The sequence below is a fragment of the Anser cygnoides genome, chromosome 5, assembly GCF_040182565.1.
Source record: "Anser cygnoides isolate HZ-2024a breed goose chromosome 5, Taihu_goose_T2T_genome, whole genome shotgun sequence".
Classification (NCBI taxonomy): domain Eukaryota; kingdom Metazoa; phylum Chordata; class Aves; order Anseriformes; family Anatidae; genus Anser; species Anser cygnoides.
Genome location: NC_089877.1, coordinates 2,581,635 through 2,601,488, shown reverse-complemented (window position 1 = coordinate 2,601,488; position 19,854 = coordinate 2,581,635). Strand labels below are relative to the sequence as shown.

Genomic DNA, 19,854 nt, shown 5'->3' with positions numbered 1-19,854 from the left:
GCCTTTTGCTCAAGTCTCATCAAACAGCACCTAAGGAATAACTATATTTGCTCATCCTTCTTCTTACAAGTTTAAATGAATAACTATATATGAAATTTTGGTGCATAGTGTTGTTGGACAACTAGATGAGTTTTTAAAGCCTGCATGTTTTGGGAAGAATGAAAAGTTTGTATAATAGCACAATAACTTACATCAACTTACCTTATGTGACATTCACTTACTTTCCTCTGATACTTTGAATTCTAATCTTACTGTCTTTAAGAATCAAATCCTCCTAAAGTAAGCCCAGTGATCATGTTTTCTTTCTACCCAGAGATCCACTGATACTGAATTTGTAAGAAGTGATACAAAATAATTTTAATGGTATCTAAGAGTGATTGTAAATAAATCATTGCATATTGTATTTGTGTGGAGGGTAAGTGCAATTGTATGTAGCATATACCATGTGAAATATCATTGGAATAAAAGCTAAAAGCACAAATATTTTGTGACCAACATTTTGCTCATGGTATATTTCATCTTGTGAAATTTTTTAGGGGGTGATTTCTTTGCTGTAATCTGTTTCCAGTGTACTTCATGTTCTATATTGAGGCTCATTTAATGCTTTATACCATGAATTCCTAGGAAGAAAAGTTTCAAGATGATTCGATCTCAGTCTTTATCATTACAAATTCCATCTCAGGAATGGAAAGCACCATCTGCCAATCCTGTTCTGTCTCCTACAACACCAGTTCTTCAAAGTGGTTTTCTGCCAGTCCAGGTGCCATACGACGTACCAGAGTTTCAGAGAGTTTCAATTAGTGGGGACTACTGTGCAGGGGTAAGAAATTATTTTTCTCCCTTCCTGTATCTACAGGAAAAAATTCCAAACCACAGGCAGCCAATGCATTTACAAGCAGCTAATATATTTCAAGTGTGAAATGATACTGCATCATGGCTCTCTGCAACAAACTGTAAAAGGTTCTATGAGCAGACTGATTTGTAAAGCACTTGAATTCATGTCATTTCAATTTATTTATACTTATTCCCATAAAAAATAAATTGGTAAATAAAATAGATAAAACCATAGGCATTGAATACACAGGTAATATATGGTAGGAGAAACACACCCATGGAATTTCTATGTTTTGCACATTGCATTTGGACTCTGCCTCTGTCACTGGCTTCCTGAGACCTCAGGTAAGATCCTTATGCTCAGGTCACATAGATCTATATTTCTGGAAATCCACTCTCCTTGTTACTGGCATGGTTTCAGTTTGTGACTAAAATTGCCATTTTATTTTTGTCAGTATTTATCCAGTCTTTCCTTTCAGGTAACAGTTGATGATTATGAACAAGCTGCCAAGAGCCTGGTGAAAGCTCTTCTCATTCGAGAAAAGTATTCACGTCTTGCCTACCATCGCTTCCCAAGAACAACATCCCAGTATTTGTGTAGCATGCAACATGAAAAATGGAAGGTTGAAGATGAAGTGCATCCAGGTGAATAACCTTATTCTTTTTAAAATATAGAATTAAAACCATATACTACTCTACTAAAGGTGAGTTGGGTTTTTGTTATAATCTCTTCGGAGTGTCTTTGTCTCTGTAACTTATTCTATTAGTAATTGGTGGAGAATCACTGATGGATATAAATTATAAAGCCTGTATCTGATCAGAAAGTTTGAAACTGTTAAAAGCTAAAACCGTACTGGACAGTCATTGATTTCTTTCCAGCAAATGGGATGGTACATAGTACACTTGTGTTCCTCCTGGAAAAACATACATGGATATGGCTTCAAGTGAAAGTCATTCCTCCTGATCTTGGCATACTAAAATAAAATGGATTATGAGCTCATCTGTGTTATAAATTGAAGCATGATACAGACATACCAGTTAGCAAGCCCTGAGTCAGTAATTTCACAGGCATGGCACGCTTGCCATGTCAGGTCTGGAAGCTGGATAGTCACATTTGTTGGGCAGTCTGCCTGGGTAAATAAACTCCAATCTCTCAACAAGGCTTATTAGGTTGGACATATTCCCAACTATATATGTCACAAATCGTATTTGTCACCTAAGTGGGTTGTGTCTTGAAAGCTTTGCTTATACATGAAACTGTTTGCACTGCTAGTTGTTGGATTAGCCTGTGTGGAGCAACCTTTGGTCTGTTCAGATTTGCCAATGTAGACAAATCCATATTGTCGGCAATGTATTCTCAGCCGTAAAGTGACATTTTATATTATTTTAAATCAATTAGCATCTAGGTCACTAGTGGGAAGACAATGAAGAGAAGTATTTTCAAGCATTTGTTATACCGAAAGACTGCAAAGAGAACAGTACACTGGATATTCACAGCAGGATAGATACTTTAGAACAGCTGCTGAGAAGATATTTCCAAGCTATTGTTAGGTTAATGATTTTTTTACAGTTACGGTTTTAAGCTGATGTTTTATTAATAATAAAATATCACACTGCCTTAATATGCACAAGTTAGAGATGGATAGTTATGAATATTATAATATGATATCAGTTTATAGCATAAGTTCAGATGCTTTAGGCGGATAAAAGTGGATAGTTACTTTTTAGTCTTGGTTTAACTGAAGAGGTAAAAGGATTCTGAATGATAAGAGTGAGTGCAAGGATGCAGTTCAGTTGACATAAATATATAGTTGTGATTTAATTAATTTCGTAAGGGATGACAAAACTCTACTGAGCAAATCCTAACTGTGCTTCTGGTACTTCAGTCATGATCAGAAGGCCAAGGAGAAAACTACAGTTGTGTTGTAATACCTCTGGGTTCCACATTTCTTGGTTCTATGCAAAACCAATTAAACAAAAAAAAAAAAAGGAGTTTTATTAACACACACACACACACACACACAAAATACACCACCACCACTGCCTTGGTCACAGTGAGAAGCACTGGGTCTTAGGGTCTTAAATTATTTCCTGCTCTACCATGAGTGAAGCGTATTCAGTGATTGTTGAGAGAAAGAGAAGACAATTGTATTGTGTGTGCACTAGTCTTACCTCACTAGACTATGGGAGGGGCAGAGGTGGAGAAGTAAGGCAGTCTGTTCTTTTCTGGTTAATGTTTCAATATGAGAACAGCCGCATACTGTATACTTAAATATAAACTTCCAAAATTATTACAGTGAGTCAGAAGGTGAAAGCAGTGAAGGTGGGTATGAAGTCTACAACTGTTAGATTGTTCTAAAATATAAACTGTACTTTCAACCATCCCAATTTAAATACTTCTCAAAACTTAATTTGAAACTTGTCATCATACATTAATAAAGAATAGTATTAAATCTATTTATACATTGGTTCATAGAACTCTAATAATTAGACTAAAATATTTGAACAAAGGTAGGCACTTAAATAACTTGAGTGACTGCAATTAAATATGAGTCTGTCAGAATAGAGCTATGTTGTAACAACAGATCTTCTCTAGTAACCAAAAATATAATTTTAATGCAAGTATTGAGATCTGCTAAAAGTGAAATATAGAAGTAGAAAGTTCTCTTTCTACTTGTTTGGCCTTTCGTATAAACTACTTCTAAATACAATGTAAATTTATTTCCAGACTTCCATTCACCCCCAGATGAAAATGAAGATCCTTACAATCTTGATGATGCTCCAGACAATTTGGATTATGTTATCAAGATAAAAGGTGGCATTCCCTTTGTTTATGATAACAAAGAAATGATGGAACTCAATGAGCCTCGGAGTTTGCCATATCCTGACCTGGAGACCTACACTCTTGACTTGAGCCATGTTCTTGCTCTAATTGCAGATGGTCCAACGTATGTTTTTCTTTTTCTTTCTTCCCTGCCCCTTCAGGCTGCTAGTTACCTTAATATTTCTCACTTCTATGATATTTAATTCCTCAAAATATTCATTCTACAGCCATGCTTGTTTTGCCTTTCTCTAGCATTAACACATCACAAAAAGACTTAAATGAAATCTAGCTGTATGTTCTTTTCTTTTTAGTTTCTTTGCATCAGCCATGGCAGAATGAGCAGCAGTTAACAGAAAAGCAAGACATCAGTCAAACGTTCCCATTCAAGTCAAATCTGACCTAAACTTCTTGAGGCATGGGAACTGAAACTTGAAACTTGAACCTCACCTTTTTTATTTTGGCCTGTGCTGAATTTGAGGTTTTGAACAGTTGTCTGGAATTCCTTAATGTCTGCTCTGCTCTTGCTGCATGAAAAGAAACTGTGTATGTACAATATACATAACAGCTCAGCAATATACTCAGTCCAGTTTGTTCCAGATGTGAATTAACTGCTCATGTGTTGCAAAACTGATCTGCACGTGCATAATCAAAATAGGTCTCACTTCCCAGAACCATCAAGCTCCCAGGAAATCTCCAAAAACCAGAAATATAACAACTCTAGCATTGTCACTGGTACGCTGCAAAGTCCTTGCCCAGTGAATAGGGAAAATGTGTGTATCTAGTTTTTAAAGTTTACTTCCCAGCCGAGTATTGGAAACATCAGTGTCCTATAGCCTCAACACCAGGAAAGGAAAAGAATCCATCCCAGGATGGAACAAAGCAGGAACCTGGACTGTTCTTCCAAACTATATGCCCTGCCTGCCAGCACTGCACTCCTAGTCCTCCTGACTTTGAGATCAAGTCGTGGTGACAATGTGACAAGTTAGTCACATCTGGTGCATTTTTTCCTACTGGAGTTTGTGTATGGCACCTGCAGCATAATCTGCCTGCCTTATGCCGGCAAAGCAGCTGGCCTGAACAGAGCTGTCCCATTCCCTAACCACTTATTCAAGAGCAAAAGCCTGTGCTCCTGCCGTTATTGTCAGTGTTCCTGCTCCAGATCAAAGTTAGCTTGAGTATGCTGCTTTACAGTATGCTCTAGGTAAATGCATTTCCCGTTTCATTCAGTGTGTTATATTCCAAGAGAGCCAGATATTGGGAAGATTAAAGGACAATGAGTACAAACTTGAAACCAAACTGACAAACTGAAGACCCTTCTTTTTACAGCATTTGTTAACAGTCTACGTAAAGGAAGCCAGAAGAAGGAGGGGCCTTGGTAGGACATGTTAGAAAACTCAGCAGCTTTGTGAATGCAGCAGCAATCCTTTGCTCCTTTTGCTTCTTCAGATTAAGCATTTGCAGGCTGATTCACTCTTCCTGTTAACTATACACAAACCAAGAGGAAAAAAGTCTTTTCAGTAATCCTGTTGCATAAGATTTTCATACTGTGTTGTCTCCTTGTTTGCAACAAGTGCTTTCCTGTCTGTTATTTATGTCTGTCACACATGGGCCTTCTTGGACATCAAGAACCCATTGTTCTTTAACCTTTGCTCTTCTTAAACTGGTGAAATCTTACCCCTACTCTTCAGACTTCCATTCTTTAGAATTACAGCATAACCCAACAAAGATAGCCTGCAGCAGGCAAACTGGTCTTGATCAGTATCTGATACAGCGAGACTGTGTTTGAATCAGACTTTAAATTTGTTACGGGATTTGTGTTCCTTGGAGAGATTGTCAATAAAGAAGCAGAAAAAAAAAGAAGGCTGAGTATTGCATTAATAGTGCCATAAAAATATTGTAGATTTGATAAGAATTGACAGATGGTGAAGAGAACAAACATATCATTTGTTAAAAAGAGAATGAAAACCATAACAGAAGATGAAAGCGAAGCTGGAGGAGTAGGCAAGCAGGAACAAAAAAGCATGACTTTTCTAAGAAGAGCGCACAAAACTATTTTGGAAAAAAAAACAAACTGATCTATCTACACAATAGATGCCTTTCTAAGGCATAAAAATGAATTTATATTGGACCTTATCTTGGCTCACATTGAAAAGCAAGTAAGCATTGGGGGAAAAAGTCTTTATTTTCATAGTAAAGTAAGTCTTGATTATAGGTTGTTTCTGTTATATATAAGGTGATCTGCTCTATTGGATTTTTCAATTCCAGAACAGTAGCAATTGATATCACATTTCATTTTAAGTTTTTTGTTTTCTCTGGTCATATCGTTACTAAAAGAACTTGGTTTAGGCACAGATAGAGCGATAAAATATTTGGACAATGTGAAGCACCTAACAGCGTGGTTATGTATAGTTCTGTTTCATTAGTGGTTTCACAAGTAACTTTGGTCTAATATAATACTGGATATTGACTAATGTATGTGTTAACCTCTAGGAAACAAAGTATGGATTTGCCCTTTATTTCATTTCTAAAAATATCTGTTTTTACTGTGAAACCTTTGAAGGTCTTTCTGAACTTGAAATACAAACAGTTCTAAGTTACAGGTAATTTTTTGTGTGTGTTTTCTTTTACAGAAAGACATACTGTCATCGTCGGCTTAACTTTTTAGAATCCAAATTTAGCTTACATGAGATGTTAAATGAAATGTCTGAATTTAAAGAACTAAAGAGCAATCCCCATCGAGACTTCTATAATGTGAGAAAGGTAAGTGTGGGAAGGATTAAAGACATGACATTATTTTCAGCAGGAGTTCCAACAGTTTTGCTTTTTTTGTGTGTGTGAGGTGTAGATGATATGCATGAAGTTGTGTGGGAATACTATTCAATTGAATTATGTTATTTTCAGAATACTATTTTTTTTCTACATGGTAACACTCAGGAACATTAACCTGAATGCAAGTGTGTTAAAGGGATTATGCTAAACTCCTCTATTTACCTTTTCAGAATCAAAGGGGTTTAACTGTATATAGATTGCTTTAAAGGACTGAAACAGTCAATCAAATTAAGCTCGCTTGGATTATGAATAAAAGCATCCATGTGCAGGCTTAATTGAGTTTAGTTAATTCGCTTAAAAGATAGCTCAACTGCATTTGCGTGCTTTCATGTAGATAAGTCATAATAAACCGCAGTATGAACAGCTGTATATATTTTGGGTAAAAAAAAAATCACTTCAAATTGAAATTGCGTGTGTATAAATACATGTCAAAAGATCTCCTATGGAAACTGAACTCATGTTTCACACTGCCATCAGTATCTGGTTTAAAAAAGTTAAAGCCTGCACAACATTACAAAAAACCCCACACTTATTAGAGTTATATTCTTAGCTGCATCTGATATGCACTGGGATTTAATTAGGAGACAGGTTAGGGGAATCATAGGAACTTGTTTCATTTCCTACGACATACTCAAGGGAGCTGCATTCTTTTAAAAGCATGGAATTAACAGTGTTATGTTGCTTAGTTTGCTTCCCTTTCTTCAGTTTTAAAGGATGTTACTGGAGAGAAAATGCTTCAGTTTCATAAGTGAGATTTCTTCACAAAGCAGTAATCATTGTGGTGTTTTTAACCATTTCAGGTCCATTTTGCATTTTTTTCATAGACAATTGAAAGAGGTAGTCCTTACTTTGTAACTTTGGAATTTAGATCAACAATTGTTATGTTTTGGTTTGCTAGTACATCAAAAAGTCAGTTTGGCTTTTCTCTATAGTGTCCAGCGCGCTGGCTGCTGAATGTTTGCTACTGTTGCGGTAATAAACTGTCAAGCACAAAATCTGCTAAGCAAAAGTGTTTGATGAATGTATCTCTGTCTCTCACATGGCCAGAAGCAGATGGACTGTTAGATTAAAAACGTGAAATTCATTAGAACTTATCTGTTATGAGTGTGGATGGGAGGATCTGTTAGCTAATTCACTCAAGTGGCCAAGATTCGAATCTGAACTTGTTGGCAGTTATCTTGCATAACCCCAGCCAAGATACTTACTCCATGCTACATTCGGATAAAACACTTGCCTAGCTGATAGAGGTGTTAATAATAAAACATATGGTGACTGAGAGATGCAATGGACAGGTGTGGATCAGATAAATCCCTTGGCAATCAGTCTGAGTAGAGAGAAGCTTTACTTGCTCAGTTCAACTTTTAAAAGCAACTGTTCAATGTCTCCGAGCATGTAATTATTTTCTAATTATCTAGTAGTAAATAAGCCAGTCTACAAATGAATTAATGTTGTTCAGAAGCACAAAATGTGCATCACTCAACACTCAAATTCAAGATAGCAGGAACAAGCTTGCTCTTCTCTGGCAGAGACTTGTCCTACTACTAGATATTGCTTAAAAAAATCTTGCAGCACAGAGTTAATCTTGCTTAAACCCTTACAGATAATATTGTTATAAAGCACTCCCTGTGGCAAGCAAACTGCATTGTAGACAGAGTTACTGTAAGCCCCCAAATAATCGTTTTATCTTGCTAGTCTAAGTGACGTTTGGATCCATAACTCACCAGAAATGCTTCTTTAATAATAACAGTATCAACAGTGAAATTTATAATAGGAAATGGACACTACTAGGGCCTATATTTTCAGGATGTCTCTCTTTTAGTCAATCCTTAACAATACAAACTGCCCATATGAAAAGCAAGAAATAAGATTCACCCCCTGAGAGAGTTAAGTTGTTGATTACATCTGTCACACACTAGTATGGAAATACTGGTACAATCTGTTTGCTAATGTAACTGATGGAAAATAACAAAATTAAAGCAATCATTAATATAGTAGCAAGGTCTATCACTGTATTTAGAAATCAGTGTATTTAGAAAGGTACAGCAGAAAGCTGGTCGGCATTATTTGCTGACATGACAATCGGAGTTTATTGTTCTTTTCCCTTCTCTCTGACCCTGCCCTTTTCTTTTCCTGGTTTAAGTGGGAATTATCCAGAGAGCTTATCAATATAATAAATCCCAAGATAAGATTTCCATTAAGTAAGGGAAGTGTATGTGTATATTTGAGGTATTGGACTTGACCAGAATGCAAACAGGGAGATGTTTTGCACTGATCAAGCTGGAATTGGAAAATTACCCTTTAATAATGAGACAAACGTTTCACTACACAGATGAGAGTCCACAGGTGGTAAGATAGTGTGACTGACTCCACTTGGCTCACCACAGGAGGTGGACAACTGTCTGTTTAGGAGAAGGCTAACTTTAGACAAGACTTTTGAGTCTGCCATTAGAAAGGCTCTCCCACGTTCTCCAGCCAATGCATAGCAAAGTGCAGTCACAGTGACTGCTACATAACTCCTGTTTGACTGCATTAGGAATGAAATAAAGTAGTAAGTTTAGCTCCACAGCACACAACTGAGTTCTAGCCTTTGTGTACTAGGGTATCTTGTTTTCATAAACAAGGATGCGAGGTTTTTGAGCTGGGCTTCAAACAGACCATTTGTCCAACAGCCTCAGATATTTGAGGGTCAGTGGTTCAGCCTTTCAGCTGAAATACGCCTTCAATGTAAAGGAAGGATGTTGAATATTCTTTTTCTTTATTAAAATGTTGCTAATTGCAGGAGGCATTTACTGTGCTTTTTTGGTATAGGAGCGGTTTCTCTTAATAGGAACTTTGGTTTGTCTGTATTGTTCTTTTTAGGGGGGGAGGTTGTTTCCTTTTCTTTTTTTTAAAGGTAAAGGCAAAATATTTGATTACCTAACATTTATTTGCTGCCTTTATGAAGTGTGTCTATGTACTGCATTGATAGGTGTCCTTCACTGCAAATAGCTTTGATATAGTCTTCTAAAGATGAAAAATGGATGGCCTAGTTCTCCTTCCATATGCTTTCTCTTTTCAGCCATTATTTCAGTGTGTCAGTCAACCAGACCTGAGGGTATGACACATTGCCCTAGAGCAGAAAATTTTGTGTCTTCTGCCTTTCATTGTCTATTATAGATCTACAAGTAAAGAATTAAGCTTAATGAAAAAGGTTGTTGCTTCCTCTTTGAAAAGCTAATGCTTCCTCTTTGAAAAGCAGTGTAAATATATTGGTGAGCAGGGAATCTGTCAGTGCAATGTGGAATGATATTCTGTCAATCGGGTGTTGAGGCTGCAGGGGAATCCCTGGGAAGTCCACGAAGCCCGTAGTTATTGGGGTAGAAGCATGCACAAGTTGAAGTGCACATATGCAGAACACCAGGTAGTTTGCAGTTGTGGTGTTATTAATCTATGCACTGAAATCTATCCATGAAATTGATGTGACTTGATGATTTGTGGATATTTGAGAGAGTGGGAGCAAAGGGAAGCAATGCAGGAAGAGGAGGGAGGCAGAGAGGCTTAGGGAAGGGGGGCCTCCAAGGCGTGGTTGGGGGGCAAAGGGAACTCCACACTGTGAGCTGTACACAGATGTAACTGTCTTGATTGGGAAGTACAAGTGTTTCATTCGCAAAGTCTGCGGACAGAATGGCATGGGTGCTCAGGTCAACAAGGAAAGGGCTGGTCTGAAATGAGAAGGTGCAGAGGAAGACAGGCTGGCTCCATTACTTGGAGAATTGCTGAGGGAAGGGAATTCGACCATCCATTACTGAAAGAAAACTGATGTCTGCCACTGCTTGAATGGGATGATGGAGTTAAAAGAAGTAAGGAAAGCTTTGGGTTAACCATTATCTTTATTTGGTTTAAAAAAAAAAAAAGTTCACACAAGGCACATGTGTTCCAAGATAGGCTTCTGGCAGTCATTTTGTTCCTTCTTTTCATTGAAGGTTAATGTGACCTTGCATAAAATGCTTCCTCTTGGGGGGAGATGAGAAAAAGAACTACAGAGAGCTTGGCGAAGGGTGTGCAGCCGAGTGTTTTTTATTTTTTCACTAAGGGAAAATTGGGATGGAGTGGCAGCGTAATAAATCTGGACATGCAGGTAGAATGCATGCAAGTAGAAGCAAATGAACCTTGTGGTAGGGGATTGTTATTCATGTCCCAGAAAAGACTTTGCTTAGTTTATGTATGAAGAACAGGATAGTACCAGCTTAAGAATGGGACCGGTTTTGTCTTTCTTTAGGGTGAGGGAGGAGGCAAAGGGGCTATTTGTCACTCTTATTTAAAGTGAATAGGTTCCACTTTTTTTTAGTAGTTGCCTTTCATAGTAAGTAACAATGAGTTTGGCAATAATTCCCTAACATGATAATGTTTCAAATACAAGTTTAAAAAAATCTCTAACCAGAGCAGACCATATAAGCTATGTCTAAAGATTCTATGCTGCTTCATTTGGATGGGATTGCACCCTTAATTGTGAAAATGCACAAGAGCATGCAGACTAATGTATTATGTGCTAGGCTAGGTCAAAGCTCAAGTCATTAAAACCTTTCCAAAAAATGAAGTAGCTCCTAAAATGCAGAATGAAGAAAAAGCTGTGTGTTACTCTGTTAAATTTTTGTTGGTATAAAGTTGCTGGTTATGTAAATGTTATAATGTACTGGATAGTTAAAGTAGCCAAAGTACTGCATCTTCTCTGATAAAAGCATTCTCTGGTAGAAAGTCTCACTCTCGGGCAATAACTATATTTCGAGAGAGGGAGGAAGAGAAAGAAAAGAAGGCAGGTCTTGGTTCTCAGGGAATAAGCCGGATGTGGTTAGCTTAGCTATAGAGCTGTGTGTGTTATGGTTATGGGGACTCGTGAGAATTTGACAGGAACTTGCCAAATTGCAGAGGCACACTTGAGAAAAGCATTTCTCAAAGAGAAGCAGGACTTTAAAAGAAAGGCAGTTACTATTCTGTCATCTGATCCTTGCATACAAGCAAACAAAATAAACAAAATGTCTCCTTGCTTTCCCTTATAACAGTAGCTGAGTCATGTTGATTTAAAGGAAGAGGAAGTTTTGTAGGGACAGTAATTTCAGTAGCTGAGCCACCACTGAAAACTACCACATTCTGAAACTAAATTAACTATACTTGTTGAGGTTCCCTGTAACTGGTATTGTATGCTTATATATTGCTTTCTCATGCATGTTTAGAGCTTATGTATCTATTAACTGTTATTTAGTTCTCCCAGGTAAGGTAACCAAACCTGCTAGTACATAGGATTTCATTGGTACAGGACCAGGTTGTAGTAAACAATGTTTTTCTAAAACAGAAGACAATTCCTAACTTAAGTAAGCATTTATAAAATGCACTTGGGTTCAAATGTCTATACAGGTACTCCGGGGAACATAATAATATGTTAAGCAGAGCTGGTTTTACTATTTTACACACAGTAGTGCTTCCTGTGCATTAGTACTGTACCTCCTGTTGTGTCCAGACAGGACTGGTTCTTGCTTCTCTTCATTCAGCTGTAGTGTCTAGCATATTTGAACTGACAGGTCTTAAAAGACCAGCTTACAGAAGGGTTCTGCAGGAGTAGGAAGCAACATATAGTCAGTTTGTAATACATGTTTCAAGATAATATATAACAGGGACAGGATGGTTCAGGTGATAAGTCTAAAAAAACACCTCATAGTTCCTCTGTCCTATATATATGGTAGGAGATGGTTTGGAATCATAGTAAGTAACATTTTACCGTGAAGTGTTATGTGAAATTGTAGCTGGTGCACAAGGCAAGTGTTAGAAATAGTGAAAGCTGGGACTGTTTCTACCACACATCCTTGCTCTTGCAGCCCTCCGTATCCAGCTAGTTCCTGGGCTGGAGGCTAACGTGAAGCTTAGCAGGCAGCCTGTAGCACTACTGAGCTAAAACTGCTTCTGCTAGGATCTGGCACTCTGGACTGGAGAGCAGTTTCAGAGTCTGTCAAACAGTTCCCAGGGCTTTTGCACTTATCTTTGTCAACTGTGAAATATAATCAGGACAGTGTTTTTTTTTTTTGTGTGTGTGTGTGTGTTTTGTTGGTTTTGCTTTTAAATTGATAGTAATTTGTTGCTAGAGGCATTTCATTATTTTGGCTAGGACATGCATCAGGCTATTCTGTTTTTCAGTCAGGATGGATTACTCAAGGAATTTCACAGAAAATGTACCCATAGGTGCTGCTCCACACACACAAGATACTTCTGTGCTGTTAAATTCCTCATTATCCCTGCTAAGGCCTATTCCTTCCTTTCAGGTACTTAGTCCTCATGAAGTTATCAGCATTACCTGCCTTTTCATATAAGCAGAAGTTGGGGAATATACCTGGTTTTATTTCTTCTGTTCTTTATCTGTGTAGTTAAAAATACTGAACCCTTGACTGCAAGTGGACTGTGTTATTCATTGCATATACCTGCTGGAGGCAGAAATTACACATACTTAAAATGGAAAACTTAAACCAACAAACTCCCAGACCTCACCAGTTGTTTCTTTGGATTGTGATCTATCTAATACAGGCTGCTCAAATAGCAGTGCAAACTTCTAGGCAAAAGAGAAGAATATCAGTGGAAGCTGTTTTGTTCTTGTCACTTTTTTTTTTAAATAGGCACTCCAGAAAAAAAATGGAGTGCTCTCAGTCCTTCTGTGAAGCTTGCACCTCCCTCAGTGTGTGAACAGTTCTGAAGAAACTGAAAGGCCTGTCAGTATTATGAGTTGCTGTATTATGATTAAACTTGAAAAAGGTGACAAAAATCTCTCACGTGCATGAGACCTGAAATGATTCATGTGGTCGAAAACCAAAAATGACTTATGCTTTTGGAAGTGGCTGAGAATTCCAGGTCCTTTCAGTCAGAGAGGATGGTTATAAACTACGGTTTGTACCTAGAACAACTTCATTGATTCATGGATGAAATATGTTGAAGGATACTAAGGGATCAGAGCATCCTTTAAGGAAGTCTCAAATTTTTCTCTGAATCCCAATTCTGTGATTGGCATTTGTAATGTATCTTGTTGAAAAATTTCTTATATAAAAAGGGAACTATTAACTGACAGCTACTTTATTTTATTGATAGCTCTGATGATTGAATAATCCTCCCCAAACCAAACTGTCAGGGTTCTGAAACATTTTGACTTGCTGAGGCACAAATCCATTCATTGCTTAAGGAATATTTTAGAAGGCTTTAGTCATTGTTGTCACTGACATACATTAATTAACAAAGTAAGTTTATATATAAATATAACAAGCATGAATGACCTTATTTTGATTTCAGGTTGATACTCATATCCATGCTGCTGCTTGCATGAACCAGAAACACTTACTGAGGTTTATTAAGCATACATATCAAACAGAGCCAGACAGGATTGTTGCAGAGAAAAAAGGCAAGAAGATGACCTTAAAGCAAGTCTTTGAAAGCCTTCACATGGACCCTTATGACCTCACTGTAGACTCTTTAGATGTCCATGCAGTAAGTAAGATACCAAAATAAGAAAAAACTATGTTTTCTAAGTGTGAAATTCTGTTTTCTACATTTTTTTCATGATAACATTAAATCAGAATTTAAACTCATGCATTACTTCATGTTTGAACTAAGCATAGCTCTTTTCTTCTTTGTGCATTTTATTTCTAGGCAATTTTATTTATATTGTGTACTTAAAACCAAGATTATTTTTTTTTCCTTCTACAGGGTCGTCAAACATTTCATCGATTTGACAAATTCAATTCTAAGTACAATCCAGTTGGTGCCAGTGAGCTGAGGGACTTGTATTTGAAAACTGAGAACTACATTGGTGGTGAATATTTTGCTCGCATGGTCAAGGTAAATAATTTTTATGCTTTTCCAGCTGTAGAGAAGTAAGGGTTAGCAAAAGATTTGTGGTAACTGTATCTAGAGTTAGCAGTGTGGTTAAGTGATTCTCAAGTATTAAGCTTGCTCTACCAATTTATCAGAAAGGCCTCTGCTAAGTCAGCCACTGCTGCTTCCTAAACAATTGTTTGAGCTCTAAACTGTGTGTAAGTTCAAAGCAGAGTTGTGTGCAGTTTCAAACTAATGGGGAGCTGCCAAGACTCAAATCACTGGCTTAATATTTTGTTAGGATGTAGTTGGCTGGTGCTAGTTGCTAGGGAAGGGAAGACCTAAGAAAGCACCTCTACAGAAATCTGTATCTGCACACACATGCACAGGCTTCAGGTTTGCTTCTTACAACAAAAGAATTAGTTGTATTCATGAACTAGATATCAATGATTTTTAGATATACATAAGTACTTGTCTAAAATTAATAGTCTTAAAATTACTTAGTACCATGAGTTCTAGGTCAGATTCATTAATGCTCTGCTTATTTTATGCAGTCATTTATGATGGTATAAAGTATTATTGTTCTGATTTACCAGTTTTGAACATATGTCTTGCAAAAATATTTGGAATAGTTGCACAAAAATTTTGTCCTCTAAATCTAGGTGTTACAATTAGTTATACTCAAATGGCATTCTGGTAGAACATTTAAATACCTAAAATCAAAAAAACAATGAATTAACAGACTAGCAATTCCCTTTAAGGAGTAACAGTACAAAGCTATACCTGGTCTGAGGAAAATACAGTGGTGAATATACTACTAGCTGTTAATGATATTCAGTGTCCATACTAAAGCAAATATATTTATTGTTCAATAGGAAGTAGCCCGTGAACTAGAAGAAAGTAAATACCAGTATACAGAACCCCGATTATCCATTTATGGACGGTCTCCTGATGAATGGCTGAACTTGGCAAAATGGTTCATTAAAAATAAAGTTTATTCCCCAAATATGCGCTGGATAATTCAGGTTCCCAGAATCTAGTAAGTAATCGTGAGTTCTTGGTAATCCTAAGAGTTTGAAATCATCCTAATGAATTTATTTTAATTTCTGATTTTTTTTTTAATGGCTTATGAGCTGTTCTGTAGTTCTATTTATAAGCAACAGCCTGGGAAACTTATTCTTGACCATTGCTGCAAATCTCATGACAGTCTGGGGGTGGAGGAGGAGATGTGGTTTAAATGTACTTGTATGAAGCCATTCAAAACAACTGTGAAATACTTTAAAGCCTGAAGATACTAAAAACAAAAATCACAACTGGATGAAATTAAGTTGCATTCAAAGACAATGTAAAATGCAATTCAGTAATGAAAATAAATCAACTCCTGAATTCCGTAAGGGAGCAGAAATTGCTCTGCAAGACCATTATCATCAAACTTCCTTAAGACCAGTGACTACATGACAGTGAACTTAGAAATGCAACCCGCATTGTTATGACCCGCATGTTATATTAAGTTGCAAGCTTAAATCAGTATTAGTACTGCTAAGTTTTTAAGCATCCTTTGGGACTTTTAAGTCCATTATTAAATGTTTTGTGTTTCTACTACTGTGTATTGTAACTAGTACAGTCTCCTGTGATGATTTTGCCAGCCTTAAATGGCTGAGCTTTGTGTTTTGAAATTGCATAGTTCAAATATGAGTAGAGAAAGAGCTGTTATAGTCGCATGTATCTCCCAGAGTGTATTTCTCACTAAGGAGAAAGTTCCTCTCTTTTCACAGAATCACAGAATCATCTAGGTTGGAAGATACCTCCAAGATCACCTAGTCCCACCTCTGACCTAACACTAACAAGTCCTCTACTAAACCATATCACTAAGCTCTACATCTAAATGTCTCTTAAAGACCTCCAGGCATGGTGACTCAACCACGTCCCTGGGCAGCCCATTCCAATGCCTAATAACCCTTTCAGTAAAGAAGTTCTTCCTAATATCCAACCTAAACCTCCCCTGGCGCAACTTTAGCCCATTCCCCCTCGACCTGTCACCAGGCACGTGGGAGAACAGACCAACCCCCACCTTGCTACAGCCTCCTTTAAGGTAACTGTAGAGAGCGATAAGGTTGCCCCTGAGCCTCCTCTTCTCCAGGCTGAACAACCCCAGCTCCCTCAGCCGCTCCTCGTAAGACTTGTTCTCCAGACCCCTCACCAGTGCTTCCATTAAGTCATGCATTTAATGACTCACTGAAGTACTGCCTCTCTTTTGTGAAAGCCTCACTAAACCATAACATTTTACTTTCATTTAGAGTAGTTAAAACTAGAGAACAGACTCTCGTGAGGGGTGGTTCCTTATCTCCCTTTTTAGTACTTGGATTGCTGTAAAGGAAAGGGGTCATTGTTCTTGAGACTACATCTACCACTGCTTACTTGCACTATTTTTGGAGCACTCAGGAACTTCTGCAGAGTCTGGATGAAGCAGAATGCCAGGCAGTGCAGGAAACAAAGCACAGAAACAATCCCTGCCCTGACATTAAACTTTGGATTTCTCAATCCTGGGAAAACTGAAGCCTTAGAATATAAACAGAAATGAAAGGAAATGTGAAAACTGATGAAAAACATAAGATGATTAAAGAATAGTCACAACTGTGTGTATTTTTTCCCCTTCAGTGATATATTTAGGTCAAAAAATATTCTGCCTAGTTTTGGGAAGATGTTAGAGAACATTTTTGTACCTTTGTTTGAAGCAACAATCAATCCCAAAGACCACAAAGAATTGCACCTTTTCCTCAAATATGTAAGTATGCTCAGATTTTCTGTCTTACATGAAATGGAGCCTCTCCTATTCAACACAGCTGTTGCCAGACACTAAAAGAACCTTTCTCCTATGTAGAATACTTATTACTGTTTTAAAACAGCTCAACAGCTATTTATTTGTACTGCCAGTAGTCCTCTCTATAATGAAGGACCAAAAAATGTTCACATGCTCTTGCGGAGAGGGAACCTACTAATCTGGTATGTGAAGGAGCTTGCCTCTGAGACTGACCTCCAAAAAGGAGGCGACTGAAGGGAAACAACGTGTAGATCCTGATGGGGCTCAGGAAAGATCTGGTTGACCTCATTAAGAGAGACATTTGTGAACATACCTCAAATCAGAACTCAAGGTTTCCTGAGAGCTTCTGGCCTACAGCTGCTGTTCAAATAACAAAGCAGATGAGTTCAAAGGGTTATAATCTGTATCTAAGAGACTTCTTTTTCTTTTCCCCTCACCCCATACTGTTGTGCCTTGTTAAGATCGCACACTTCTGAACACTGATGCATCAATGGCAGGACTCATCTTCCTGCATAACAGGAGGAATGTGTCATGTTCATGCTTGTTCTTTATTTGTGCTTCTGCAAACCCTGCTTCATAGTAGAACTAGTTTCTGGAATGAGAGTTGCTGTTTGGGTAACATTTCAAAGAAAACATGCTATTCCTGTTGTCTGCATGGTATGGTAGAAGGGCAGAACAGCAGGACTGCTAGTATAAGGAGGGCAACTAGATGCTTTGTGCAAACAAGTCCTGAAACAGAAGTAACATCAAAGTTTGCTTCTTGAAAGCACTAATTCCTGTGAATCTCATCTCCCACAGGTGACTGGCTTTGACAGTGTTGATGATGAATCCAAACATAGTGGCCATATGTTTTCTGACAAAAGCCTTAACCCTGACCTATGGACCAGTGAGAAGAATCCCCCATATAGCTATTATTTGTATTACATGTATGTCAACATCATGTTGCTAAACAACCTTAGGAAGTAAGTAGTCATTTTGCCCTGTTATGAGTTTCCAGAAAGAAAAAAACAGTTAGTAATCTTGGTCTTGACTCAAGTCTGTGTCTAAATCATACATCTATGGAAGCAAAGGTTATCTCAAACTATTTCAAAGAGTCCAAGAGGGGTACATGATTTATTCTGAAAATGTTAACTATAGACTTAAATGAAATACTCAGAAATTGTAAAGGCATCAGATTAGTATCTTCATTTGACATTTGTGTATAAATTCCTTAAATCTGAATATATTTAAAACAAAAAAAGAAAGAAAAGAAACCCCACAAAATTGACTTGTTGGTCTTTGTTCAGATTCACAGTGGATTTCCAAATCTAACATACTTGTTGGTAGCTTGTTATCTCGTGGTGATTTCAGAGATACAAAGTTGTGAAATGCTAGTTTAAGGGCTGCTGCTGTTACCGAAGACAGACAAAGGAAGCCATAAATATAAACCACACATCTAGCTAATTAACTTAAATGTCCTTTCTGATTCATTCAGTTTTATCACTTTTGATACCAATGCCTAGGCAAATAATGCAGGGATGTATGATTCTGAATAAGAAATCATGACTGTGAAAGCAAATTTTGGCATTGCCTCAGTTAAGCCTGAAATTCAACTTGAGGTTATGTTCCTGAATTTATAGCTGATTTGCCAAGTGATCTGCACAACTGACTCAAATTGAGGCACAGAGAGGTCATCCGTTGACATTGCAGTATCATCACCTGCCCTGCAAGGATTTGGTTCATTATTTATAAAATGTTGGGGAATTTTCTTATAGGAGGTACATAAATTGTCATTTTAACAAGTCTTATTCGAGTTTACAATCAAAATGTTATTTGTCCTCTCCTCTTCCCCTCTCCCACTGCTACCTTAAGCATTTCTTTCTCTACCAGCCTATATAATCAAATCTCATAATAAAAACATCCACCTTAGATTGCTTTGTACTTAGACAGATCTAGTTGTTAGATACCTGCTGAGTTGTCTTGTTCATTACAGAACTAAAACTAAAGTCATCCCTTCCTCCTGTCTTTCTCTGCATTCTCTGTAGTGTACACTTTTTGTCTTTTCAAAAACAGAGATTCTGTCAGAACTTACACATTTCTTTTTAACCTCAAGATCATTTCAGTTACCGTTTGAAAATCTCCCTAGGTAATCATAAAATCATCTTTATAGCTAGGTGAGACAATGAAACAACTCATCAACAAGTCAGTAAAACTGTTCACACCACTAAACACAGTAAGTGTTTGAGACATCGCAGCCAGTCCATTGCAAGACTGTTTTACACTTTCTATAATATGAACTACATCAGCAAAGTTAGATTACATCCTCAGATCCTTTTTCAGGAGAAGCATTACTGACCATATATCCTCAAATTGCTATATTCTCCAGCAGTCCTCGTTGAAATTCTGTTTTGAACACCCCCAAAGACTTGGAGTATGCGTCTGCACTGTATAGACAGGGTCCATTATAACTTAAAACAGAGCATCATTTTTATATATTGATGATACAAATAAAATAGTTCTAGAAATTATAGTGTGAAGTCTAGCATAATAACTAAAATTCCCTGATCAACTGTTCACCCAGTAGGTAAGCAATTGCTAAATGAGTTGTAACTGGGGAAGGAAAGAAGAAGGAACACACAAATACATCAGGTCGTGGAAGAGACTTGGGTAGAGGGACCTGCCCTATTTGACAGCAGCTCAATAGGCCGATATGTAGGCCTGATGGGATGTCATGCCAAACTGT

General features: G+C 37.5%; 1 protein-coding gene across 4 annotated transcripts in view; it reads left to right on the top strand.

Annotated features, from left to right (window-relative positions):
- The window catches only part of AMPD3 (adenosine monophosphate deaminase 3), a 38,880-nt gene that overhangs the window by 7,224 nt on the left and 11,802 nt on the right, over positions 1-19,854 (top strand). For all 4 annotated transcript variants that reach the window (XM_048070162.2, XM_048070160.2, XM_048070161.2 and 1 more), the window contains 9 exons: positions 625-820; positions 1,314-1,479; positions 3,563-3,782; positions 6,289-6,418; positions 13,790-13,984; positions 14,204-14,335; positions 15,187-15,350; positions 16,970-17,096; positions 17,931-18,094. In XM_048070162.2, coding sequence (XP_047926119.2) covers positions 625-820; positions 1,314-1,479; positions 3,563-3,782; positions 6,289-6,418; positions 13,790-13,984; positions 14,204-14,335; positions 15,187-15,350; positions 16,970-17,096; positions 17,931-18,094 — 1,494 coding nt within the window. The remainder of the gene's footprint in view (positions 1-624; positions 821-1,313; positions 1,480-3,562; positions 3,783-6,288; positions 6,419-13,789; positions 13,985-14,203; positions 14,336-15,186; positions 15,351-16,969; positions 17,097-17,930; positions 18,095-19,854) is intronic.